The sequence below is a fragment of the Gymnoscopelus braueri genome (genome assembly GCF_963280865.1).
Source record: "Gymnoscopelus braueri genome assembly, chromosome: 19".
Taxonomy (NCBI): domain Eukaryota; kingdom Metazoa; phylum Chordata; class Actinopteri; order Myctophiformes; family Myctophidae; genus Gymnoscopelus; species Gymnoscopelus braueri.
In genome coordinates, this window is record NC_137621.1 from 21,054,036 (window position 1) to 21,078,169 (window position 24,134).

Sequence of the window (24,134 nt, forward strand, 5' to 3'; positions counted from 1 at the left end):
TTTTTTGAATCAAAGACATTATCTTCTACAGCCAAAGTGTAGCTCGTTAAGTGAATAACAATGCTTGCTTGGTAATCAGAAGTGTACTGTGGTAAGACGTCTGTATGTTTCAACAATTAGTATGATTCTAACTCTAATCATATATTTTGCCACAGATTGGGATCATTTCACTTAGCCTCCACAACATCCTCAAACCACCTTGGAGTAGGATTTGCCAGGTTGTCACAGTAACACAGTCGCGATGGATAGTGATGAAGATGTGTTGGAGATGACTCCAGAGGCGCTCAGGGAGTGGATTAAAGAGAAGGTGACAGAGATGTTGAATCCAGGAACAGCACAGAGCAGCCAGCTCCAACCCTTGATAGAGAGGAGAGAGAGGCGGCTGACTGCGTTCCACAGTCTCTGCGAGTGAGTGCCTTGGGATACATGCAGTACATAGCATACAATAATGTACAGCAGGGGTCTTTGACAGGGGGTCCGGGACCCCTAGGGGGTCCTCCTAGTTACTACAAGGAGGCCACCACTGGGAAAACAAAAATGTTCCCTTCTGTTCTTTTTTTTATAATATAAATGTCTGAAAATGCACTATTTATTTCAAAGATTTTTGGGGCTTTTATGCCTTTACTGATTAAACTGAGAGAGTGACAGGAAAAGTGGAGAGAGAAACGGGGAGTGACACGCAGTAAAGGTCATCGGGCTCGGGACTCGAACCCGCGACTCGCTTAGAGCCTACAGTATATGTGGTATGAATACCAAAACACAGTCGCCCCGGGCCAAATCCGGCGGTATTCACCTGGTATTTCTAAACGTAAAAAAGGTTAGGTTAGGTTTAGGCATAGTAAACTATGCCTAAACCTAACCTTGTTCCTAAACGTAACCTCAGTAAAACGGTGCCAAAACCTAACCTTATTTCTAAACTTAACCTCAGTAAAACTATGCCTAACCCTAAACTTATTTCTAACCTTATCCTCAGTCAAACAAATACAGGAACCGCTGGTCCGTTTTGGGGCGAACCTTCCGGTTAGCTGTGGTATGCACCTTAACCACTAGGCCATCGGCGCCCCTGAAAATGCATGTTAACATAAATCCAACTCATTATTAGCAGAGATGAGGTGTAAACAAACAAAAAGTGTGTTGCTGTGTGCTGTCATATTAATCTACAAAGCCATCAAAGCTGCAGCATCGCTTTTCGACAACCCATTCATTTTCACTCAATATGCATCCCTGATTGTGCCTGCCAGGTCTGTGGCAGAATGTGAGGCTACCATGAAGGAGGCTTACAGTGTGCTGGGTTTGGAGTACAGAGACACTGATTCGGAGGCTGAGACACACTGCACCAACTCTGACCATGGATCTGCCGCAAACATATTTGATGATGATGATGATGATGCAGACGACAGTAAGGATGTTGTCATTGTAAACATTAATTTAATATATGGCTTCATACAGTATGTATTTATTGAACATAAACCTTTTGTATTTTGGACGTTCATAAACAGGAGAGTAGAAAATGGATGAAGATTTGTATGTTGCTATATCAGTGGTGCTCAAACTTTTTCATGTCAAGGACCCCCAAAATGATATGTATTTGGCCGCCGAACCCCATCTCAAAATATTTTGTTCCAGGGACCCCCAGAAGTAAAGATTTTAGTATTAAAAAAAATGCTTAAAAATATATATATTCAAAGATTGTGTGTGTGTGTGTGTGTGTGTGTGTGTGTGTGTGTTGTGTGTTGTGTGTTGTGTGGTGTGTGTTGTGTGGTGTGTGTGTGTGTGTGTGTGTGTGTGTGTGTAAACATTTTAATATTTCTAATTTCACACTTTTGTGCTTCCTAGGTGATATTTCATTCTTCCTTCCCAAACTGCCGCTGGAAAAGGTTTGCCATGCTCTCCGTCCACTGTCACCCCTGCAGCAATGCAGCAGCGTGGAGGATGAGGTGGTGGAGGAGTGGACTCTTCGTCTGTCTGGTAATCCTACACTGATACTGTACCATAATGAATAAGCTGAAGGCGATTGGTTTTTAAACATCTGTTAACTGGATGAAATCCTACCTTGAGGGAAGAGAACAAGTGGTTGATTTCAATGGAACCATGTTCTCGTCCCACCCAGTGAACTGGGGTTCCCCACGGAAGCATACTAGGGCCGTTACTGTTCTTATGCATTAACGACATGAAAGCAGCCTGTAACTGCAATTTGTTCTTGTTCGCTGACGACTCAGCACTCCTTGTCTAACGCGAGGACAAAATTAAAATGTAAGTTGAGGAAGCCCTCAGTACTGAACTCAGCAAAATCCGTACAGGTTTTCCGATAACACCTTGATAAAACAGAATCCATTCTTTTTGGGTCCAAACAGTCCCTTTAGTAATGTAAATGCAAATTCTTTCAAGGTCAGAGTTGACAATATAATAATCTCAAGCAAAGAAGAGGTTCTTGACAACAAACTGACAGGTGAAAAAATTGCATCAAAAGTTATCAAGAAAGTAAATCAAAGAAAGGAGATTTGTGGGCAGAATGTTCTCTTTTGTCAACAAAAGTGCTCTCAAGACTATTGCTGGAGCCCTCATCCAATGCCACTTTGACTATGCTTGCACCTCTTGGTTCTAAAACATCTCAATGTCACTAAAAACTAAGCTTCAGACCTCCCAAAACAAACTGATTAGACTACTTCTCAGCCTATGACCCACCTAATTCCAACACACTTTGCTAGTCTGGGATGGCTCAGGGTAGAAGACGGGGTTAATCAATTAAAAATGGGATTGGTATTTAAGATAGTCAAAGGGGCAGTGCTGCCCTCAATACCCTCATACCTGACTAACTACTTCTCCAAAGTGAGTGACAGCCACAGCCACAATACTAGAGGGAGCGACAACGATCTGGTACTATCCAAATCTAAAACAAAATGGGGAAATTCACATTCTACTACTCGGCCACCAAACTGTGGAATGCCCTGACACCGTCTATTAAAATATGTAAATCACTGGTTTCTTGCAAAACTAGCCTGAAAGACCATAAGGAGATCACAAGGGGAGGTAAATGCAATTTACAATCAAAATCCCCCCCCCCCCCCCCCCACCAGGATTTTTCCAGCTGGTCCAGGAGGAGTACGCTCCTCTAACCTTTACTGTTGGCCACTGCTGCCACCAATTTTCACCTGTCTCTACTTTTCTCTCTCTCCCTCTCTCAGGAATGAGGTCCCCGTTTTCGAAGACACAGTTCTACTCCTGTTCCAAGTGTCTATATGCCTTCACATCTCAGGTCTTCCTCCATAAACACATGAGGACCCACAATGACATCTACTACCAGATGCTGAGGAAAGGACAGATCACCTCAGCAGCCTGTCAGAAACTCATCGACTCTGTAGCCAGCCAGAAACAAGGACACACTGATGAACCAAGATCTCAGCCAGGAGAAGCGCGTACACATCAGCTGACTTATACAGGAAAGAGAACCCACTTCTGTAAACAGTGTGAAAAGAGTTTCAGTTGTTCAAGTCAGCTGAAGTGTCACCTGCGTGTCCATAATGGAGAAAAACCTTTCCCCTGTAATCAGTGTGACAAGCGTTTCAGTCGTTCAAGTCACCTGAAGCGTCACCTGCTTGTCCATGGAGAAAAACCTTTCCACTGTAAACACTGTGACAAGCGTTTCAGTCGTTCAAGTTATCTGAAGGAACACCTGCTTGTCCATAATGGAGAAAAACCTTTCCACTGTAAACACTGTGACAAGCGTTTCAGTCGTTCAAGTCACCTGAAACAACACCTGCTTGTCCATACTGGAGAAAAAACGTTCCCCTGTAATCAGTGTGACAAGCGTTTCAGTCGTTTAAGTAACCTGAAACAACACCTGCTTGTCCATACTGGAGAAAAACCTTTCCCTTGCAATCAGTGTGACAAGCGTTTCAGTGATTTAAGTCACCTGAAACGACACCTGCTTGTCCATACTGGAGAAAAACCTTTCCCTTGCAATCAGTGTGACAAGCGTTTCAGTGATTTAAGTCACCTGAAACAACACCTGCTTGTCCATACTGGAGAAAAACCTTTCCCTTGCAATCAGTGTGACAAGCGTTTCAGTGATTTAAGTCACCTGAAACAACACCTGCTTGTCCATACTGGAGGAAAACCTTTCCCTTGCAATCAGTGTGACAAGCGTTTCAGTGCTTTAAGTCACCTGAAACAACACCTGCTTGTCCATACTGGAGAAAAACTGTTCCCCTGTAATCAGTGTGACAAGCGTTTCAGTCGTTTAAGTCACCTGAAACATCACCTGCTTGTCCATACTGGAGAAAAACCTTTCCCTTGCAATCAGTGTGACAAGCGTTTCAGTGCTTTAAGTCACCTGAAACGACACCTGCTTGTCCATACTGGAGAAAAAACGTTCCCCTGTAATGAGTGTGACAAGCGTTTCAGTCGTTTAAGTCACCTGAAGCGTCACCTGCGTGTGCATACTGGAGAAAAGCCTTTCCCCTGCAATCAGGGTGACAAGAGTAAAGACTTACAGTGTGTCAGGTAGATTGAAGGAACGCCAACATCTCCACAGTTGAGAAACTTTGAACAAACAGAGTGGTCACAGATTCACTCACTTGAGTGAGGCCATTGGCCATTGTAAAATGTATCTGTCCTTCCACAAGGCTGTAGCCAAGACCACTGAGTCATTGACGAGTTTCTTATATTTACTTTTTTTTATTATTTTTTATTAACTTTTTAGCGTTCATTTGGGTAACATATTGGGATATTTTGTGTCATAGCTGCAATACCACTGAATGTTATGTTGTATGTATACTACTAGGCTATATTTGAATAAATTATTAGGTACATTTTCACCTGCTTGTGTGTTTGTCCGGTCAATCTGAACCCATTCGGTAAAGGTTTTTTTTTTTTTTTTTTTTTGCACCACCTACTTTTTTTGTGTAGAAACAGGAACTCTGTTTGGCTCCTCCCCTTTCTTAGTCTACTTCCTCCCGGGGTGCTTCTGTGTTTTATTACTACTCACAAAACCACGGCATGTTTAGGGCAGTGGTGCCGACAGATTCTGCTGTTAGCAGACAGCAGAATCTGTCTTGAAAGATTAGTCCGCGGTTAATATTGAAAACAAGTGTCAAATTTCTTGTGCATGCTGCCAGCAGGCCAAGGAACTCAAACGTCAATCACAGAGAACTGTTATTCTTATGAATTCATAATCACAGACCCACAATCCTGTGAGGGACTGGAAATAGGCAATCAGGCGCCTGTCCCATCGGCTTCTAGGATGTACCAGTACTAGTCAATCACAGACAATGCAATAATGCCTGCTCAAGTCCTATATGAACACCAAAGTATACATTAATCATGCCCCCCAACACCACTGAATCACGAGTCTTAACCACATTAAACCTCGCATCTCTGTTCTGGGCAGGTCATAATCGGCAAACATTAGGCAAAACTAGCTGCTCTACAAGCTCAACGCGTCACGACGCATGGATTGGTGAGCTTGTAGAATTTCACTTTGGCATACAACAAACAAAGTGTGTGTATATAGGGTTTAAGTAGTTAATATCTGAGCACATGGCACTGTCTGACTCTGAACTATTAAAGGGATATTTCACTTTCAAACATGTTTGGGGTCATTTTAACATCTACTGTTTGTGAGAACCCCGGGCAGTTTTTAAGTTGATTCAGTATTTAGATAATTGATATTAATTATATCAAACAAACCTATACAAACCCATTGTAACTTCAAACTCCATTTTAACCATGTTAAATTCATTGAAAAGACATGTCCTTGGTTCTGGTGACTGATATTGTGCTTCTAATATGTGAGGGGCAGTATTTCATCAATTACATATGTCATTTATTTGTCAATGTTTTTTGGGGAAAAAACATGAGGTATTAGATTAGAAGGACTATCAGTCACCTCCAAAGACAATGTGTCCTTGGTCAAACTCCATTTTAACCATACAATGAGTTTGTATGGGAAGTGTCTGATAAAATTATTATATTAATTTTATTATATTAAATGCTGAATCAAGCAACTTACAAACTGTCTGGGGTTCTTACAAAAGCCAGAGTAGATGTTCTAATGACCACAAACATATTTGAAAGTGAAATATCCCATAAGTTATAGCCGCTACACTCACAAACGCACGCATGCACAAAATCTAATATAGCCTAACACAGCCTGTCTTGACATGAAACAGTTGCTGCACAACAAGCATGCTGGATTTGAAATTAACATGTTTTGAGTGATTTGATCGTCCCTGCTGAATTTAACATTAAACGTCATGCATGCATATGGGTCGAGACTCGCGAGACCAATCTCTTTTGACTCCCTCCATCTCACGCAAATACAGGTCAAAGGTCTCATTCATGAGTGTCGTCAAAGATGCTTATTTTAGGAAGATGGCCCAACCCACACTTGGTACAAAATGGTACAAATGGTCTCCAATGGTCACAAAGTCGATTTTAGTGTCAGAATGTTGGGAAGATTGTGTGGCTTGTGAAGATTGGGTCCAATATTTTAGTTCAGTGACCATGGGGCTAAAGAATCGTGTGAGTGTCTGTGCGTGTGTGTGTGTGTGCGTGCGTGTGTCCATGTGAGTGAGTGAATGAGACTGACATTCCTGGTATGTCACTAGCTTAGAATGTGGTTTCAAACTGTTCAATGATTCATATCTCATTAGGTTGAGCTGCTGACACAAGTTTCTCGTTACTTCATTTACTATTGTCTGAAGCAAAATTTCCGGGAACCTGATTTGTTACTTCAGAAAAACCTCCAACCACTTTTGCATTAAAGAACAAGGAAACTATCATTTGCCAACAGAGTATTGATAGAAGCCCACATTGCCTGTTCACAGCTGGAACTACAGACATACAGTATCAACAAAATACTACACTAGCGATGAACATCCACCAAAGTAGGCACTGAATCTTCCTAAATGAGAGTGGACTTGTGCTATGCTAGCAACTGGTTCCCACCAGAGCGAGAGAGAGTTACGACACCCCTATCGATTATAGACATTTCATATAATATCCAATCATGTCAAATTCAATCATGTATTTCCAAAACCAACTTACTATATAGTTATTTGTAATTTGTTTAGGTATGCTTGGAGATTGCAGAAGAATGCAACTAGAATGGAACTAGGCAATCAGGCGCCTGTCCCATCGGCTTCTAGGATGTACCAGTACTAGTCAATCACAGACAATGCAATAATGCCTGCACAAGTCCTATATGAACAGTAGTGGTTCCCACTGCTGTTGATCAAGTATATCGCTCATGCATCCAAAATTCATAGAGTTTTGCATGTAGTGACATGAGCATCGGCATGGATGCTCACATTTAGCCTATAGCTTGATAGGCTATCATGTCATCGCTGTCGGGTGGAAACCTTGTTTGTCCAAAACTGTTCCTTTAAAAATAATAATTAAAACATTTTTAAATAGTGAAAATAGCTCATCTACAAGCTCACAACGTGGCGGAGCTTTTAGATCTGCTATTTCAATACTTTTGTGCGACACTCTTGTATGATGTAGGACATTAATTTATAAAAAACCTACAAAGTTAAAATATGGAGATCTGCCCGACAACAATGTGTGAGTCCACACACTTTATTATGCCATGGTGTACATTTACTGTATTACAACCTAACTTCAGAGCTGTGCTCAAAACATCTTGGTGAGAAAAAATTCATTATATCATTATTATTTATCATTATTAATTATTGCATAATGAATTATGCAATTCATTATGGGGGGCCACAGCTGATGGGTAGAGAGGCCATCTGGGAAACAGAAGGTCCCAGGTTTGCGCCCCGGGAATGAGCAAGACACTCCCTTTCCCTCATAATCACAAGGAAGATTTGATATCCCTACATTCTTGGATTTTATCCAACACCTGTTACAGGTTTGTGATGTGTTTTCCCTTCTTTTCGTTAAGAGGAGCCGCTTTCAAAACTTCTAAACTCACTGCACGGGTTCACTGACTACCATGTCTCCTTTCAGTCTACTACAACATGCTAACGTTAAAACATATGACTCCAAAACGTTATAACTGCATTATCTGACAGACAGATACACAGATGGGTTGCTCTCATGCAGCATTGGGCATGTTGTGTAGCACCACGCTTTAACAGGAAATGACTTGTAATCTAATAAATGTGAAATACAGAGCTGTCTGGTTCTGTCGGGGGTTGTCTCCTCCATGCTGTGGTGTGTGTGTGTGTGTGTGTGTGTGTGTGTGTGTGTGTGTGTGTGTGTGTGTGTGTGTGTGTGTGTGTGTGTGTTGTGTGTTTGTGTGTTCTGTTTGTGTGTTCGTGTGAGACAGCTCAGTCTGGAGCCATCAGGAGGTGTCTCCAGATATATTTCATGTGTCCCATTTACAATCAGTTACGTTTAATAGGATCCATGCTGCTGTGTGTCTGCGCTGCCTTCACAGGTATCCTGCTGTCCCGGCAAACAACAATGTCCTGTCTAATGTCTTCCAAACCTGGACGCACAAAGCACGTTTGCTCCGACCGCTACCATGTGCATCAGTTTCCTCTCTCTTCCGCCCGCCTGCCTGCCTGCCCGTCCGCCCGTCCACCCGTCCGTCCGTCCGTCCGTCCGTCCGTCTCTGTCTCTCACTGTCTCAATCCCTTTAATGTGAAATGTTTAACTCTCAGAGTTAAATTAACATGGAGGATTTCACTCTGTTCCGTAGCCTCCTCTGAATTGTTGAGTTTGTTGACAGAACAGTTAATTCCAAGGAGATCAAATTCCCTACACTGTATGTGTATGAAAACATCCCAGTCTTTGGCGGCTAAATTTCCCTCGCGGGATCAATAAAGGTCTTATCCTGACTTACCCCCGGTTTAGTCTACTTAATGTACAAACTACATTTAGGGTTTACAAAATGAACATGCAATATGAACATATCACTCTTATCACTTACCACTATATCACTATTATTATCACTCTTATCACTCTAGTAGTCTCTAAACACTTAGCAGGATCGAGGGTAAAGAAAGATGAATCTTCCCCAAAGGACAGTCATTTGTGCCACTAGCTATGAAGATGTATAATGTGGTACTGACAGGTCGGCTCGTTTGAATGTGAATGTCTTTTTACCCTGCTGTATCTACAGTACTTTTTCTTGACCTGTAATCTGTATCTTAACTGCTGTGCCACCTTTGGCACAGTAATGTCTTATCTTATGTCTCACTCTTATCAGTCTAAACACATATCAGTCTTATCACTTATCACTCTAGTGTACATTTATATATTAAGTTAATAGTATTCTGTTTTCAAGCAAAACAGCATACCCCATGACCAGATGTCTATGCTGGATTCAAGGGATGCTCATTGGGTGGGCATCATGTCAAAAGCTAGCAGGGCGTGATATTTTCTATTATATTACGCAATTATCGTTTCAGCCCCAGGACTTGTTCTGGGAAGTTTGGACTAGAGATATTTGCCTTCTAATCTTTAAACGTTTTTTTTTTTTAATGGCGTGCTCAATTTTTATATAAGTTTCTCATGAGAAGAGGAGAGGAGAGGAGAGGAGAGAAGAGGAGAGAATGGGGGTAATCAGAAAAGGGGTCCTTGTGGTGTTTGAACGTACACTAGCTCCCCAGGGCATGTCTGTGCAGCGCTGCACCGACACTAGATAAACTGTTACTGGATACTGCTAGCATACCAGTCTGGAACACGCCAGACAGACCAGACAGACCAGACAGGGAAAGTGCGTGAGTTTGTATGTTAATGGAGGGCGTGTTTGGATCCGTGTTGGTGTACAGCACATGGTACTGTGTGATGTGCTGGTGAGAATCACAAAGAAAGATGCTGTACTGTACAGTAGGTGTATCAAATCAATTCCAACCAAGCCAACAACATCTGAACGTCTTTATGCTTAGACTTGTTGCTTCAAAACCAACTCTGTGCGTGTGTGTGTGTGTGTGTGTGTGTGTGTGTGTGTGTGTGTGTGTGTGTGTGTGCGTGCGTGCGTGCGTGCGTGCGTGCGTGCGTGCGTGCGTGCGTGCGTGCGAGAGAGAGAGAGAGAGACAGACAGAGAGAGAGAGCAGTAACACCAAATCAATCCCAACCAAGCCACATCTGAACGTCTTTATGCTTAGACTTGTGACTTTTTGTTAAAACTGTTACCTCAAACCAACTCTATACAGTATTTATATTGCAGGCTTCGATGAGTGTGTGTGTGTGTGTGTGTGTGTGTGTGTGTGTGTGTGTGTGTGTGTGTGTGTGTGTGTGTGTGTGTGTGTGTGTGTGTGTGTGTGTGTGTGTGTGTGTGTGTGTGTGTGTGCAGTCAAATCCACAATCGACTTCAATTCTTTGTCAATATTGTTTCTGGCTGCTATCTCTGACATGAGGCTAATCACACCAACCACAACATTTGGAAAGGGGAAGATGAAAGGCACGGAGTATTTTCGCTGCAATGTGAAAAGAGACAAAAGGCCATAAAAACGTGTTTTCAAAGAAAGTAGCCTACAGTCTTCCGAAAGTAATGCTTCTTTTATAGACAAATTAATGCTAAATTAAAAGATATATTTAATTAAAAAACTTTGGTCATGGCAGATTCACAAGTCACACTGGGAGCCTTGTTTCTGTCAAAAATACAGCCAAGTTTTAATGTCTCTTTATGTTCTCATTTCGATTAAAGATTGTAGTGGGAGGTCTTGGCACAGATCAGAGCAATATAAAGTAATCCATCACAAGAGCCGGGGACGGAAGTACTGTATGGTCTATTTGAGTGAGAGTGTGCGTGTGCGTGCGTATTAATATTACCTGCACTGGGCAAATAGCCAAAGGTATTTTTTTCCCCCAGTTTGATTTCCATAACACGGCCAATGCCAGCATCAGATTTCATTCATCCTTAACATGGCCCTAACAATCTCTCTGTGTGCAGGTTAATGTGCACACCGAGTGCAGTGCCTTGTCACACACACACACACACGCACACGCACACACACACGCACACGCACACGCACACATGCACACGCACACGCACACGCACACGCACACGCACACACACGCACACGCACACACACAGCATTGATTTACCTCTGCTCTGCAGGGACATGCTGTTCTTGAGTACTCCTTGGTGTACAGCTGGTGAATGATGAGATTATAACTGACATACAGTATGCCTAGTCTCTATTAAATATCTAGCATGTTGAATGTGTCATCGTGTTATCACTGATGACCGTGGCTAAACGGATATACAGTTGTCACCCTGCGGCAATTAAACATAGGCCACTGCTTTTACAAGTCAAGTGACAAAAATGGAAAAAGGTTTTCATGGTGGGCTTTGTAAGGCTCTACATATTGTCTTGGGTGTGTTTTTTTTCCCTGCCACCAATCTGTATGGTAATGAGCCTGTGATGTCGTGTCCTATATGACATGCCTAAATTAGAGACACCAGGGTTAAAAAGGTTACAGCATAGTACAATGTATAGCTCATGTGCAGCAAATTACTTTCAAGATATAATCCATGATTTCCATGATTTTGGTTTATATGGTCCAAATGAATGAAATAATGAATAGAGGAAAAAACAGGAATGGAGCTTTAAATTGTGCCAAAAAGTCATGCCATACAGATTAGCTCATGCCAATTGCTGTTTCCTGTTTATATGCTCTCCACTGCGCCATAGTCGAGCACAGGGGGTACAGTCCATTAACTGTTGTGTAAAACTGATTTGATGCAACAGACAACAAATACAGACAAAAACAAAAACAGGGAGAGAAAGAGAACGACATGCAGGCTCCTCTGAGGAAGAGTCTGGTGGCTCGAAACGTTACTCACAATACATTCTGCAAACACCAAACGGGAGCTGTTTGGTGTGCGGATTATATGACTTACTCTTGTTTTTGATCCAGCACCCTGCCTAGTAGTAGGTATGGGATGAGCATGTCTTTTTCACCTTTTCTCATCAGAGAAAGAGAAAGAGACATCAGAAAGACATACAGTACATTAGATACAGTATAAGGAGTGTATTGTTGTTTATCTTCAATTCCAGGTCTTGTTTGTGATAATAATACCTGGAGAATATTTTACAATACAGTATATTACACCATAACAGGTTTTTAGGTGCAGATTTTAGATGTAGTGGTTAATGACGCGATGGCCTACAGTACTTGTCCATTCTTTAGCTATTGATAGCATGTGTGCAGCCAGTTTGTGAACGAAGCCACACAATTCTCAATGCGGTGGAGTCACACTATACTGACTGCTTGAGTGCATGTGATGGCCTACGCCTCATTTGGTCAAGTGGAAATAGAGATCTTTATAAATACTTCACCAATAACAACAAAATTGCTTCACAAGAACACTGTTGGTGTAGTTTAGACAAGATTTTCAACTAAGACACAACTTGTAAATGCTCCTCATAAGTTTCACTTTCACTTCACACGTCACTTCAGGCTTTTGTCAGCGGAGGTGCTTCCGTTTTGTAAGTCGCGCAGACACGCACCCAGTTGTGATTGGTCTACTTTTGAAGGGACAGACATACAGTACAGTGTACATACAGACAGACAGACAGACAGACAGACAGACAGACAGACAGACAGGGTTGGCCAACATAAAGTGGATCTATAGTTTATGAATAGTATTATTAATTTATGTTTTATGTCATATTTCCATGTATTATTTGCTTAGCCTACTTGTATTGGTATGAAATGGCTGGTCAAATCATGACAAAATATTTTTTTCCCTAAATCTTCTTGCAACCTCGCTGCAGTTATGATAGATGCCTTTAGATTATGTGTAAGTATCAGATGGGCATGTCTCCAGTGTACTGTAAAAGATATCAAACAGGAGAATATGTGAGCTAGAGCAGAACTCTAGCCCCCATCATCAATAAAACACACAGTGTCTGAGAAAAAAACACCTGTTCATGAACCCACTGGCTGGTTCATGAACCAAAGAGAAAGGTTCACTGTGTGTGTGTACAGGTTGGCCTTACCGCACCTTTCTCTAAAGCGCTTTACAATTTTCACCTCTCATTCACCTACAAATGGTGGTGGAGCTGACATGCAAGCTGCTGGCCTGACTATTGTAAAACAACTTGGCGCTCAGTGTCATGCACAAGGATACAGCGATACATGGACAGGAAGGGGCGGGGAATCGAACCACCAACCCTGCAGTTAGTGGATGACCCACTCTACCTCCTGAGTCATAGCCGCCCAGCTGGCTGAGAGTGGAATAGATAATTCCACAGAGTTGCATTGATTTAATGCAAATGCAAAAAAAAAAGAAAAAGAAAAAAAAAGAAGAAAATAAAGGTCCTCACACTGTAGCTCCTTAAGTGCAATTTACTGGCACATTTACTTTATTGGCACAACCACTTTGCACTTAAGGGTGCTACAGTGTGCAGACCTTCTTTCATATTTTCATTGCTGTCTCTATTGCTCCAGCAGCTGCTTTTTGTGCACAAATACTATGCATTGTTCCAAAATGTAAAGACCAATTCAGTGCAATTATGAAGTGCCTTTTTACTTCGGATTTGAGTTAGTCACTAAGAGCAACTTTCAGTAAGAAATATGGTAACAATATTACTGAGTCAAGCCATTTATTTCTTGTCCAAAACATGCTGGCATAGGCATTGACATTCTCAACCAGAAGTGCTTAATAATCAGTAGGTACAGTACGGTGCCTTGCTAAAGGATATGTTGACTGGACACATTGTGGATGTTGTTAGCTTCAACGTTACATGCTGTTGTTTGCATGACGAATGGGATACCTAAGTGGCCAGAGGGAGTTCTGGGGCACGTAGTGTCAGGATCTGAACTTAGGATAATTTGTGTAGCAGACAGGCAGTTGGACCAGCGACACGCGTTCCTCATTATCGACAGGAAATCGATGTTTGCTCCCAGCCAGGCTTTTGATAGTCACTATAATTAAAATGTGTTAGAGAAGCAGCTCATTGACCTGTTAAGGCCAAGCGCTCCCATTAAACAGTCAATACAATGCCACAAAGCCTCTTTACTTGTTCATTAAAGCTCTGTTTGTGCTTTGTTTCAATCTATTGAACTAGAACTAGACCAACATGGGTTGAGCTGTGTTATACTAGTCAAAATGAAATCATCCACCTCACTGACAGGAAATGCATTGTATGATGAATCAATGAATCGGGAATTAATGGTAAATTAAGAGTGACTTATTGAAACACTTACGATCAAGGCAGCCATGCAAGGTGTCCACCTGCGCATCAGTGTTCCATATCGTCTCGGTCGGGGCTGGAAACCTCATATGTCCAAAAGTGTTACTGTTCAAAAATAGCAAACAAAGCAGATCGACAAGCTCAAAAGAGAGCTTGCAGATCTGCTATTTTTGATACTTTTGAGTGACACTGTAGTATGGTGAAGAAGGCAATTAATTTACGGGGAAAATATGGAGATAGGAGGTTTCTGCCTGACATCGCGATATCTTACTCAAGGTGATGCCAGGAGGAGCCGAGATCAAACTGGGAACATTGTGACTCAGGCAACCACTCTACTTCCTGAGCCACCACCACTGAATGAACGAGTGAATATTAAGATCATTAACCACTTACACCCCATATGGTTAGGAGGGGGCGCTCGCTGGCCAGCAGTCCAGGTGCATAGGCCTACCACATAATATAGGCTCTAATGAGAGACAGCGAGTTGCAAGTTCGAATCCCAATCCCGACGACCTTTGCTGCGTGTCACTACCTGTCTCTCTCTCTCCCTGTGACCTGTCGTATCTCCACTTACTATCAATAAAGGCAGAAAAGGCCCCAAAAAATATCTTAAAAAATAAAAAAAACTGGGGACCTTCGGGGACCTTTCTGTAATTGTGGTGAAAGCTTTCGCAGAAAATAGCAGATCGACAAGCTCACAACACGTCACAGCAGGACGCGTTGTGAGCTTGTCGATCTGCTATTTTCAGCGAAAGCCTTCCCCACAATAAGGATGCTGGGGTTTAAGTGGTTAATCAATGATCAATGCTGGGCAATGTTAACAGTAGCATTTTATGAAATAGTTTGAGACGGTAAAGATAGTTTTGATGTGGTTGTTAGATATAACGAATCATTCTCATTAAGTAGTAAGTACTCTGGTGCTCTGCTCACTTCTTGGTTAACTTTTTACTTAAAAAAGGCTGTATCTCAGCTCCTGTATATTTTTGGTCAAGACATGCTATTTTCAAAGGCAGACAATTAATGTCAACGAGGTCGCGATGACCTCGTTGACATTTGTGAAACCACACAGTGTAACCCTCAGTGATTAGCAACCATCAGGGGATCGATCATACTGGAGATAAATATTCTGTGACTACTTGAAAAAGGTAAGAAAAAGATCGCTGGCACAGTAAGCAAATATTTTTTTATTTAATTGGCACTGAATGAGTTAACATGAAATTGCTCCCATTCTGAATTGAGCAGCTGCAACCCCATATCAACAAATACTATAGGACATTATACTGCTCATTTCAGTCTATTGATGCTAAATTAATCAGATATAAATGTAGAGGCAAAGTACATACTGTATTTCTCAGCTGGTTATTAAGATCTATACCTGAAGTGTATGTGCGTTTTCATGACAAAATGGCATGGATGCACTCAGTAATGATAGAAAAGTAGTGTCTGCACACTGGATTATGCTCTCAATTCATTACAGTTAATTTAAATTAAATATGGTAAATTTAAACTACTAGCGGTTCCCCGTCACATGCACAAATCTGCGTTGTTAGGCAACGGTTTCTGTTTGTGTCTGACATCAGTGCATGTTTGTCCACCGGCCGGCCCACCCACACACCCATAAGGCAAATTTGAGTAGTAGTTAATACATGTATAAAGGAACTATAGTTAATGTATTGGATTACCACCAAGGTGACGTTTCTTATGTCTTCCTCAGTTTCAGTATTCAGTCTGAGGGAAAGCTAAGATGCTCGAAACGTCACCTCGGAGGTAATCCAATAAATTAACTACTAGCATTTTTCCTTTTTGCATTATGCAAAAATTCTGTTTTGTGTCCCTTAAAGCACGGTTTCCCAAACAGTGGGATAGGACCCTTCTTTGGGTCGCGGAATAATTTTTATGGGTTGCAAGTAAATATATTTTTTTCCCCCTGCGTACTAGAGGCAGCAGAAATCTGCCTGTTGTGGAAATCCCGACTGAGACACCCAAGTCGACAAATAGCAGAGTCTTTAGCTCTCAGTGTGTGTGTGTGTGTGTGTGTGTGTGTGTGTGTGTGTGTGTGTGTGTGTGTGTGTGTGTGTGTGTGTGTGTGTGTGTGTGTGTGTGTGTGTGTGTGTGTAGGGGTGGGGGGGTTATATGGGTACACCCCTCCATTCCTAAACCCCCCCACTCCTACACCCCCCCATTCCGAAAACCCCCCCCCCCCCACTCCTACACCCCCCCATTCCGAATTTTTTTTTCGGAATGGGGGGGTGCAGGAGTGGGGGGGTTTTGAAAACTTGGAATAAACCCTGCCATTCCGAAAAATAGATATAAATCCTATCTAATTTTTTTTTTTTTTTGTGGGGGGTGCATATGGGGCACCCCCCCCGGAAAAAAAAAAAAAAAAAAAAAAGTTTAAAAAAAAAAAAGTTTTATGTTTTTTTTATTATTATTTTTGTATTAAAAAATAATTTGTGGACTGAAGTTGGTTTGCTTCCACAATCCATAATGATGCATTTTCGAACTAAATTAATTAGGCTATCTGCACTTCCACAACGTGTACTGTACATATACAGCCCACTGTAGGCTGACATTTTTGGGGGTTTTAGCTATGGACCCCAAAGCTCCAAGCTCCACCTTAGCGCCGCTAATGGAGCGGTTTCAGAAAAGAAAAATGAAAAAAATGTAACCGAAAAAAAAGGCGTGTCTTTCTGTCTGTCTGTCTGTCTGTCTGTCTATTAATCTATCTAAATATCTATCTATCTATCTATCTATCTATCTATCTCCAGCAATGTACCGCTCAGCAACATGTTGTTCAACAAATAGCAGATCTACAACAGCTCACAACTACTGTTATTGTGAGCTTGTAGATCTGCTATTTTCAAATAGCGTATGTATAAAATATGTCTGAAAAGGTTAGTGATTAATAATATAATAATTTATATCTGCGAAGTGTAGGATTATTATAATTATTATATTACAACTAAAGTAAGCGCATCGGTTAGTGGGATTGAGTGCGCTTCCATGCACGGCCTGGGTCTGTCTGTCTATCTGTCTGTCTGTCTGTCTGTCTGTCTGTCTGTCTGTCTGTCTGTCGGACGGGAAGATACGTAATTCTCATCTCTGCTGATGTATTAATTGGATTCAGCATATGTGGGCACTAGGGACATCTTGGCACCAGGGAGAGTGGGCACTATGTGCATTGCCTGTGAGATTGTATTCTTTATTAACATTGATTATTAACACCATTTTTCCCGGTGCCCAGTCTTCATGGTTCCCAGATTTCCCTACCGCCCACTCTTATCCACCCTAAGTGCCCACTCTTCCAAGTGTCCACATGTCCCTAATGCCCACTCGTCCAAGGTGCCCAGTTAGCCCTAGTGCCCAGAATGTTTTGGTGTCCCCCTATTCTGGCTGTTACCGTTACTACATAAATACACACTGCAGTTATTTCCACACAGCCTACAATCTATCTATCTATCTATTTATCAACAGTTTAGCTGTTCATTCTCGCGCGATCTTCAAACGGAGGTAAAAAAAAAAAAAATCTCTCTCTCTCTCTTGTGAAATGGGACCTTGTGCATAACGAGTACTTTTGCTTTTGGTATTTTAAGAACATTTTGATACCAATACTTGGGCTTTGTAGGATACTTTTACTCAAATTTGAATTATTGACTTTTACATGTTACAGAGTAGGCCTATTTCTACATTGCAGTATTGGTACTTTTACTTTAGTAAAACATTTGAGTAATTTTTCCACCACTGATGCGTATACTATTCATGTGAGATGTGACAAGTGGGTTAATTAGCGAGAAAACATCTGAGAAACCTGAGCATGTGAGTGTCTCTGAGTAGGCCTACGTGATTACTGACCCGTCAATCAAAGTGTGCGCAAAAGTGAGCTGTGACAGAACATCAACATTAATGTAATAATAATAATAATAATAATAATAATAATAATAATAGTAGTAGTAGTAGTAGTAGTAGTAGTAGTAGTAGTAATAATAATAATAATAATAATAATAGCATAATAATGATAATAACAATAGCGTAATAGTAGTTGTAGTAATAATAATAATATGGGTAATAATAATAATAATAATAATAATAATAAAGGTAATAATAATAAGGGTAATAATAATAATATTAGTTTTATTATTTTGAATACAACATTAATGGACTGAACCAGTCTGTCTGTCTGTCTGTGTGTCTGTCTGTCTGATCTAAATTATTATATTATGAACCATACACTAACCACTTCAGACCTATTTTATGCATACGCTATTTGAAAATAGTAGATCTACAAGCTCACAATAACCGAGCTTGTAGACAGATCGATCTACAAGATACATACATAGATAGACAGACAGACAGACAGACAGACAGACAGACAGACAGACAGACAGACAGACAGACCCAGGCCGTGGAAGCGCACTCAATCACACTCCCGATGCGCTTACTTTAATTGTAATATGATAATAATAATTATAATAATCCTACACATCGCAGATATATATGAATCACTAACCAATTCAGACATATTTTATACATACGCATACATTATTTGAAAATAGCAGATCTACAAGCTCACAATAACAGTTGTTGTGAGCTTGTAGATCTGCTATTTGTTGAACAACATGTTGCTGAGCGGTACATTGCTGGAGATAGATAGTTTGATAGATAGATTGATAGATATCTAGATAGATTTAGAACAGCCGCGCCAGAAGACTGCAGATATGGTCGATGGATCGGAAATTGACGTTGGTGCCATGAAGGATCGACTACGTCGGCGGGTCGGTATGGGGGAGAAAATTAATTCATGACTGATAGATAGAGTGGCGGCCTTTCCTATGTTTCAAACGTTTCAATTTAAAAGGGTGATTTTTTTTTTTTGAATAGGCCTACAAAATAAAAAAATATTATTATTATAAAAAAATATATATATTTTTTGACTTGCATCCCAGTCCGGGGCCCGCCTCTGGCTGGCCGACGTCCAAGAATTTCATGCAAGAAGAGGATGTAGATCTGATTGAATCAGGGCTCAGCTCAAGTGAATCATGTGAGTGAGTTGTTTTAGCTGTCCATGGTGGAAGTGCAGATAGCCTAATTAATTTTGTTCGAAAATGCATCATTATGGATTGTGGAATTTTTTATTTTTTTTTTGCGGGGGGGTGCCCCATATGCACCCCCCCGCAAAAAAAAAAGTTAGATAGATAAGATTTATATCTCTGCATCATTATGGATTGTGGAAGCAAACCAACTTCAGTCCACAAATTATTTTTTAATAAAAAAAAAAACTTTTTTTTTAACTTTTTTTTATTTTCAGTCCACAACGTATTTTTTAATAAAAAAATAATAATAAAAAAAACTTTACATTTTTTTTTTTTTTACTTTTTTTTTTTTTTGCGGGGGGGTGCCCCATATGCCCCCCCCCCCCCCCCCCCCCGCAAAAAAAAAAAAAAATAATTATTAAAAATGTTAGATAGGATTTATATCTATTTTTCGGAATGGCAGGGTTTATTCCAAGTTTTCAAAACCCCCCCACTCCTACCCCCCCCATTCCGAAAAAAAAATTCGGAATGGGGGGGTGTAGGAGTGGGGGGGGGGGGTTTCGGAATGGGGGGGTGTAGGAGTGGGGGGGTTTAGGAATGGAGGGGTGTACCCGGGTTATATTATGAGTTCCCAGGTAAGACAGACATAAAAGTTGAGAGACGGAGACAGAGAGAAGGAGAAAAATACAGGGGACAGGTAGGTATTCAGAGAGAGACCTACAGGGCAAGTGCTAATTCATGATTCAAATTCATGGCTAGCACAGCATGTAACAGTTCCTGCACATACTGCATCTCACATGAGCATTCTGTATATAGCCTTCGCTCTGATCTGCACACTGTTCAAATGAGTCAAAAAAAAGAAGAAGAAAAAAATACAGTGACGGACAGGGGCCTATAAACCCTGTCCTATAGGATGGACATATGGTAACAATTTCTTATGTTTCTTTTAGAGCAATCAGTTAAAGCGTTGTACTGAATGTGATGCAGTCTCTTTATGTAATTTCCAAAGAACGCATGAAACCAGAGGTCTATGACACGTGAAGATCATTTCCTTTGCATGCTTTGTTTTCATCCATGACCTACCATGTATGATCCCAACATCAACATCATCAAATATGAGACAGGTCACATTAATCATGTCTTTAACTTGCCATCGTAGCCTACAGTGTATGTATAGTCTATAGTCCTTGGTAGGCTTCACATTCTACCGTATTTTTTAAGGGTTAATATATATTACATATATTATATATTACGGAATATAAGGAATATTGACCAACATTTTTTTCCCATCTTGTCTGCTAAGGAATGAGCTCCCTTCAACATTCTAGCCTGTGTGTTAATATCACACAAAAAAAGAAGAAAGTGAACACACTGGATAGCTGCCCCCTTAGAAATATTTATCGTGACGTTTCAACATTACTGTGTCTTCATCAGGCCTCGTACAAAGGCTGAAATAATATGGCATACTACACATTTAATTAAGTTAGACTTTTACCTGCTCATCAGTGTTCAGGGTCTTGCTCAAGGACACTCCAATACGATGCCAGGAGGAACCTTCTGATTCCCAGCAGGTGACCACTCTACCTGCTGAGTCACTGCAGATGAATGAATGAATATTAAGATTAAATTATCATTGCTGGGCAATGGTTAACAGCAGTATGTTATGAGCCAAGGTGGTGAAGATAGTTTTGAAGTGGTTGTTGGATATAATAGATCATGGGGGAAACCCTTTAGTCTAATAATTTTTCACCAAGAACTCTGGTGCTCTGTTGCCTTTAATGTGAAACCGCTTCCATTCTGATTTGAGTGAAAGAAATTCAGCTGCAACGCAAGGTTAACAATTACAATTACAGGCCATATACTGCTCATTTGAGTCTATTGATGCTAATCAAATGTAAATGTAGTAGTGGCAATGTACTGTACATGTTCCTTAACTGGTTTTTAAGATCTTAGTGTGACAAATTGCATGGATGTACTCAGTAGTGATAGAAAAGTCGAGTCCGCACACTGGATCATCAGTGTGCAGATTCTATTTCTGTCAGGTATGACGGTTTAGGACCCAAACATCCTGACAATTTCACTGTGTTCTTCTGTCCAGCAACTGGCATTTTATTTCTTGGATGCGTGCTTTACCTACCTTTTTACGTTTTTTAAGTTAAGTTATAATTTGCGATCGTTGTGATCCTATCAACCTATTTCCATGTCTTTCTTTACTTGCCATCTCAGCTTACAATGTAAAACTACGGGGACTACATTCATGAAATATAACACTACTGTAGGATGGATTATGGTTGAGTTAAGCTGTCACACCTGGCCTGAGTCAAACTAATTGGACCCAGGCCTAAGGTGAGACTACACACCTGTTGTGCATCAAACACAAGGGATAAATCAGCCATCCCCACACACATTCAGAGAGAGCCACTGTCCAGACAGAACATTACATTATGCTCGGGCTTGTACTAGCTTGCCCTTTCAACAAAAAAACATGTTTTTACCGTCTACCTGTCTGTGTCCATGACTACAGCTCAATAATCAACACAATAGTTCCTGCCAAGCTCCTCAGCACAAAGCTCAGCGACCAAGGCCTGCTCCATATGTGCAGCTGGACACTGGACTTTACGACAAGCCACCGCCAAGTGGTGAGAATTACTTCAGACTTTCTGGGCGGCTCTTAACACAGGAGCCGCCCAGGGCTGCGTACTAAGTCCTCTCCTTCACTCCGTGTACAAACAGGACTGTGTGACCAAACACAGCTCCAACGACACAACAGTGATGGGCCGGATTGTTGATGACGACTAGTCTGCCTACTATAGACCATATTCACACGGCGGCCATATTGGAATTTAACATTGAAAGTGCCACCCCGTTGCCGTGGAAACGGGGTGGCACTTCATTGACTTAATAGCAACATGGCCGCCGTGTGAATATGGTCTATGGTATCAGGAGAACAACCTCGCTTTCAATGTCAACAAGACCAAGGAGCTGATTGTGTGTACTGACTGCAGGTGTGCTGTGCTGCTGCTGCACTGGCACTGGAGAGATGTGTCAGGGTTTTCAAACCACCGCGGTGATAAGGTGACCACCGAAAATGGTAGCATGTGCCCCGCTTTACAGTACACACTGATATCTTTGATGTGGAGCTGTTCAGTTTAAAATGTTGCAAATCACAGTTTGGGGTTTCTGTTGCAAGTGGTTGCAAGCTTCAACTCAGCATTTTAGCTGTGTTGTGAATCTTTGGTCTGAACTAGGCTCCACAGCACCGAAGAACAGAACATCCTGACGAACTGCATTACTGTCTGGTTTGAGAGCTGCACCACCCTTGACCTGGACGACATTATAGAGGGTGGTGCAGATGGCCCAGTGCGTCATTTGAGGTGAGCTTTCCTCCCTCCAGGGAATATACAATAAGCAGTGGAGATCATCAATGACACTCAACCACTCCACCACTCCACACACAATCTGTTAATGCCAGGCAAGCGACACTGATGTATCAAAAGCAATTCCACCAGACTTCTTTTTTATTGACATTGTGGGCATTTTACAATGCACCTTGTGGGTTTGTGCGTCTGGCTGGCTTATTATGCTGTGTGCATCGATTCACAAGAGGTGTGCATTCACAAGAGGTGTGCATTCACAAGAGGTGTGCAGTCACAGCTAGCTCTGAGTCCAATAATTTGACTCAGCCCAGGTGTGGCTACATTTATATGGAACATTGACCAAGAAATCCCAATGCAATATTTAGCCATAAATGGGTTGTTAGGCTTTGTGATTTATTTTATTTTCTTTCTTTTTTTTGCACTCGACTTATTACTTATTTCGATATTAATTAATCAAGTATAAGAACATACACATAGTACAAAGATCACATCACAGATGTAGGTATTGTATCAACCAATGATTTGGTTCTGTTCATAGAGGCACAGGCACCTAGATATCATTATTCTAACCTTCATGTAATCACCCATGTTTACCCACATACATAACCATCGTGCAACTGTGGATATTGACGGAGAAAGGGTCAGTACAAGACTGAGTTACATCATCATTGTACAGTCAAAACATATACTCCTAGTCCCTTGGAAATACAGAATTCCTTTTACTGCAGGTGGGCTGCCCCAGTTGAACTTCTCCCATCCGTTGAAGTTATGGAGGAGTTGTTCCTCGGTCATTGTAATATTATTATTACTGGTGCCCATTTAGTGCTGAAAACATTAGTCCTTTTGTTGCAGTTTAGCTGTAATGTATACCATCATATACAGTATATGTTTTTAATCTCTCCCTCCATTGTTGGACAGTTGGTGGTTTTACATTTCTCCAAGACACTGTAATCATCTTCTTTGTGATTAAGTAAATATGTCTGTTTTTTGGTATCTATTTCCTCTGGAGTCTGGAGGTATGTCTATGATTTGTTTGATGTTCCCCAGAATGTCACTCAAATGGCTTTGAAATTTCTGTATCTAGCTCTTAAATATTTATATTGTGTATTCTCTTCATTCGAAGCTTCCTCTTTTTGTATTTGGATAAATCAAATCAAACTGTGGATATTGATTATTTAATAGCATTGATGCAATAGTGCACAAGTTGTGATTTTTTATTTTTCACAATGAAGCAACAGTGAGGAAGGGGATAGTATACTACTAATAATGATTCAAGTTTGATTATGCTGACATAATTTCAACAATTCAAGTTGGCTTTATTTGGAACAACTTTAGCAATAACCTAACAATCACAAACGCCCACAAACTGTACATTTAGAAACTAATTACATATTGTATACTTTTAAATACGTTTCAAAATATCACTCAAAAAACTAGTGAAATAAGGTACAGTTTACCAAACATATACTGTAACATCACAGATCAAGTCTTACATAGGCCTACTGTAACAGGATGTTTCTCCTGGATTTACCATAGATGAATTACGATACTGGCCAAGTATCAAAATTCTCATCTTCATCTGAGCCACAAATCGCATTTTCTTA

At 41.0% G+C, this 24,134-nt stretch overlaps 1 protein-coding gene across 1 annotated transcript; it reads left to right on the plus strand.

Moving 5' to 3' along the window:
• Positions 1-241: 241 nt before the first annotated feature.
• LOC308074712 (uncharacterized protein) lies at positions 242-21,952 on the plus strand (the record flags this gene model as incomplete). The annotated part of the gene is made up of 6 exons (XM_080414217.1): positions 242-408; positions 1,242-1,399; positions 1,837-1,968; positions 3,186-3,416; positions 8,297-8,407; positions 21,834-21,952. 6 exons carry the CDS (start codon positions 242-244, stop codon positions 21,950-21,952), a joined length of 918 nt encoding a protein of 305 aa, XP_080270343.1.
• Between the last annotated feature and the right edge of the window lie 2,182 nt (positions 21,953-24,134).